This window comes from Sipha flava, unplaced genomic scaffold (assembly GCF_003268045.1).
Source record: "Sipha flava isolate LNK unplaced genomic scaffold, YSA_version1 18956_pilon_pilon, whole genome shotgun sequence".
Taxonomy (NCBI): Eukaryota; Metazoa; Arthropoda; class Insecta; order Hemiptera; family Aphididae; genus Sipha; species Sipha flava.
This window is the reverse complement of record NW_020272509.1, coordinates 1-2,560: the sequence shown is the minus strand read 5'-3', so window position 1 is coordinate 2,560 and position 2,560 is coordinate 1. Positions and strand designations below refer to the sequence as shown.

Below are 2,560 nucleotides of genomic sequence, written 5' to 3'. Positions count from 1 at the left end.
TACCCTGGTATTAATTGTGACAATATGGTTACATAATAATAAATATATATATATATATATATAGGTTATATATATATATATATATATATATATATTTATTTGTTTAGTATATATAAATATGTGTTATAAAAATTAATTACTTGGCTGTTATGAAATACCACAAATAATAATATAAATAATATTATATAGTTAGAATGATTTATTATAATAACTTAAATAATAAAAAGTTATACATTAACAAGCCAATAACAGTCATCAATAGACCCCAGGAACAACAGCTTAAAAAGTCTTTTGCCCAATAATCTAATAACAAATTAATGATTAGTATAATACAAAATATATAAATTTATAATATATTCAATTAAAATAAATGAATTACCTGTTTCTTTCTTTGGAAAGAGTAGCTCCAGCTTTGGAGAATAGCCTTTCAGAAGGAACAGACGTCGCAACAACACAAAATACTTTTTGAGCTTCCATGTAAATTAATGGATAAACCGATTTCATATCTTCCCAAGTTTCCAAAGGATTTTGCTTTAAAGGACTGACTGGTGTTGACAGATAGTTCATAACAAGTTGATCCGATGGTGAATTACTATTAGTTTTCCTGCTGCTGGACGCCCTTGAATTAGATCGTTTATGGGCTAGTCCTTGGTAGTATTCCCAGAGGTTAAATTCTTTAGCACTTTCACTGGTGTCTTCCTCTGAAGAAGAAGACGATAATATCATGCGGTTGTTGGAAACCATTTCCTTGAAGTGGTTTATGGCATTAGCACAGGCCACCGGGTTCTTGAAATGCAGATTTTTGAAACGTGGATCCAACAATGTGGCCACGGGGCAAAGGTTAAATATTTCAATATTACCAAATTGCTTATTCAATTGGGCAATGACAGCATTTTTTAAACTTTCACATAAATCGCTCTTCGGTGGTTGTGAACTTACACCATTATTCAAACAGCTAACAATGGGTAAAACCTTACTAATTGTGACATAATTCTCTGCTGACATCTCAGTTGTGACCATTTCCAGAGGACGCAAAACCACAATTACATCATATATTTCTTGCAGCTGTCTAGCTGATATCATTTCTGGTCCATTTGGACGTGTCAGCATTATTTCTGAAATAATTTTAGAGAGCTCCACAAATCTTTGAAGCATGTAAAATACACTGTTCCAACGGGTGCTTACATCGAGAATCAGTTTCTTAACTGCACCATCTTTAATGCCTGAAAGAACAAAAAAAAACATATAATATAATATATTTTTTTTAGAACATACATTTTCTATAATAAATGAATATGCCTTGATTTTTTTTTCTTTATTTGAGATAAACAATCTATACCTTAGGGGCACAATAAGTTTATATGGTTAGAGTAATTTACAACATGATACGCTTGAGGTGAGAAGTCATCCACTAATAACACTCGATATGCCTTGATTAATCTGTTTTTTTCTAAGTTCATCACTAAGGAATGTGTTTCGTTTAAAATGCTTCACGATCTCTCTTACATTTGATAATAAATCAATTAATGATGCGGTATTAGATATTGACTTTTCAACTATTAAGTTAATTGTATGTGCGAAACAAGGCACATACTTATAAGTACCAAATGAATCTTTCACCGCTCTTGTGATGTTTGCACCATTGTCGGATACAACAGCCATTATTTTATCTTTAGGAATATCCCATTCACTCAAGCATTTTAACATTTCTTGGCTGATGTAGTTGGCTGTATGCGATTCATTTAATTCTATGACTCCAATAATTCCTGTTAAAAAAAAACATATAATGACGGTTTTTATTACAAAATACTTTTTCTAAGAATACATACTAGATTTCATTGACAGGTTTTGTATATAATGGATTGTAATTCCTAAAAAACTTTTCATCTGTTGACTGTCCGTCCAAATGTCAGTGGTCAGAGAAAAATTTGAAATGGTTTTTAAATCCAACCGAAATTTAGATTCAACAATTTTGTACTTATTGTCAATATATGTTTTAATAGTATTCCTGCAAGGGACTTTATACAAATATTTAATTTGTTGACCATATTTCTGAAGCCTTTGGTTGAGAAGGCTTTATTATCTTTGCATAAAAAATATGCAATTGCATCTGTTATGCATTTATGTTGTGTTCCACCAACTAAAAAAAAAAAAATCTAATAGGAAAATTTATTTATAGTTGTATAGTTAGTATTTAAACCAATTTTAATGTTAGTGATTCAAAATTAAACTTTACCAGCCATTGATGAAATTTGCTTGAACACTTCATTTATATTTTGTTGTCTCTGATGAGGAGAACTATTTGGAATAGACACTATTGTTTTTGATGAGCTTGCAATTGAACTTATATCAGTTGTGCTACTAATGCTACTATCCTCTTGAAAAACATACTGTAAGCACAATTCACAAATAAATTAACATTATAATATTTATAAAAAAAGTATAATTATTTTTTATTTACATCTGGGTCATCTGGATCATTTGAAACATCTTTTCTGCAAGTATTTTTATTGGCTCCACTGTTGGAAACAAATTTAGACATTTTTTGTTGTTCAGGTTT

General features: G+C 30.0%; 1 protein-coding gene across 1 annotated transcript; it reads right to left on the bottom strand.

The window, feature by feature from the left end:
- Positions 1-227: 227 nt before the first annotated feature.
- On the bottom strand, positions 228-2,542 carry LOC112681291 (zinc finger BED domain-containing protein 1-like). Its single transcript, XM_025551555.1, has 6 exons — positions 2,462-2,542; positions 2,237-2,390; positions 1,979-2,140; positions 1,605-1,766; positions 380-1,223; positions 228-303 (listed from the first exon to the last, which is right to left on the bottom strand). The coding sequence occupies exons 1-6, from the start codon at positions 2,540-2,542 to the stop codon at positions 228-230; spliced, it is 1,479 nt and encodes a 492-aa protein (XP_025407340.1).
- Positions 2,543-2,560: the final 18 nt, after the last annotated feature.

Excerpts from the sequence above, each read along its gene's own strand:
- LOC112681291 (XM_025551555.1), bottom strand. The coding sequence starts at position 2,542 with ATGTCTAAATTTGTTTCCAACAGTGGAGCCAATAAAAATACTTGCAGA. Across the intron at positions 2,391-2,461 it reads ATGATCCAGATGACCCAGAT|TATGTTTTTCAAGAGGATAG; the intron begins GTAAATAAAAAA and ends TTGTGCTTACAG. Across the intron at positions 2,141-2,236 it reads GCAAATTTCATCAATGGCTG|TTGGTGGAACACAACATAAA; the intron begins GTAAAGTTTAAT and ends TTTTTTTTTTAG.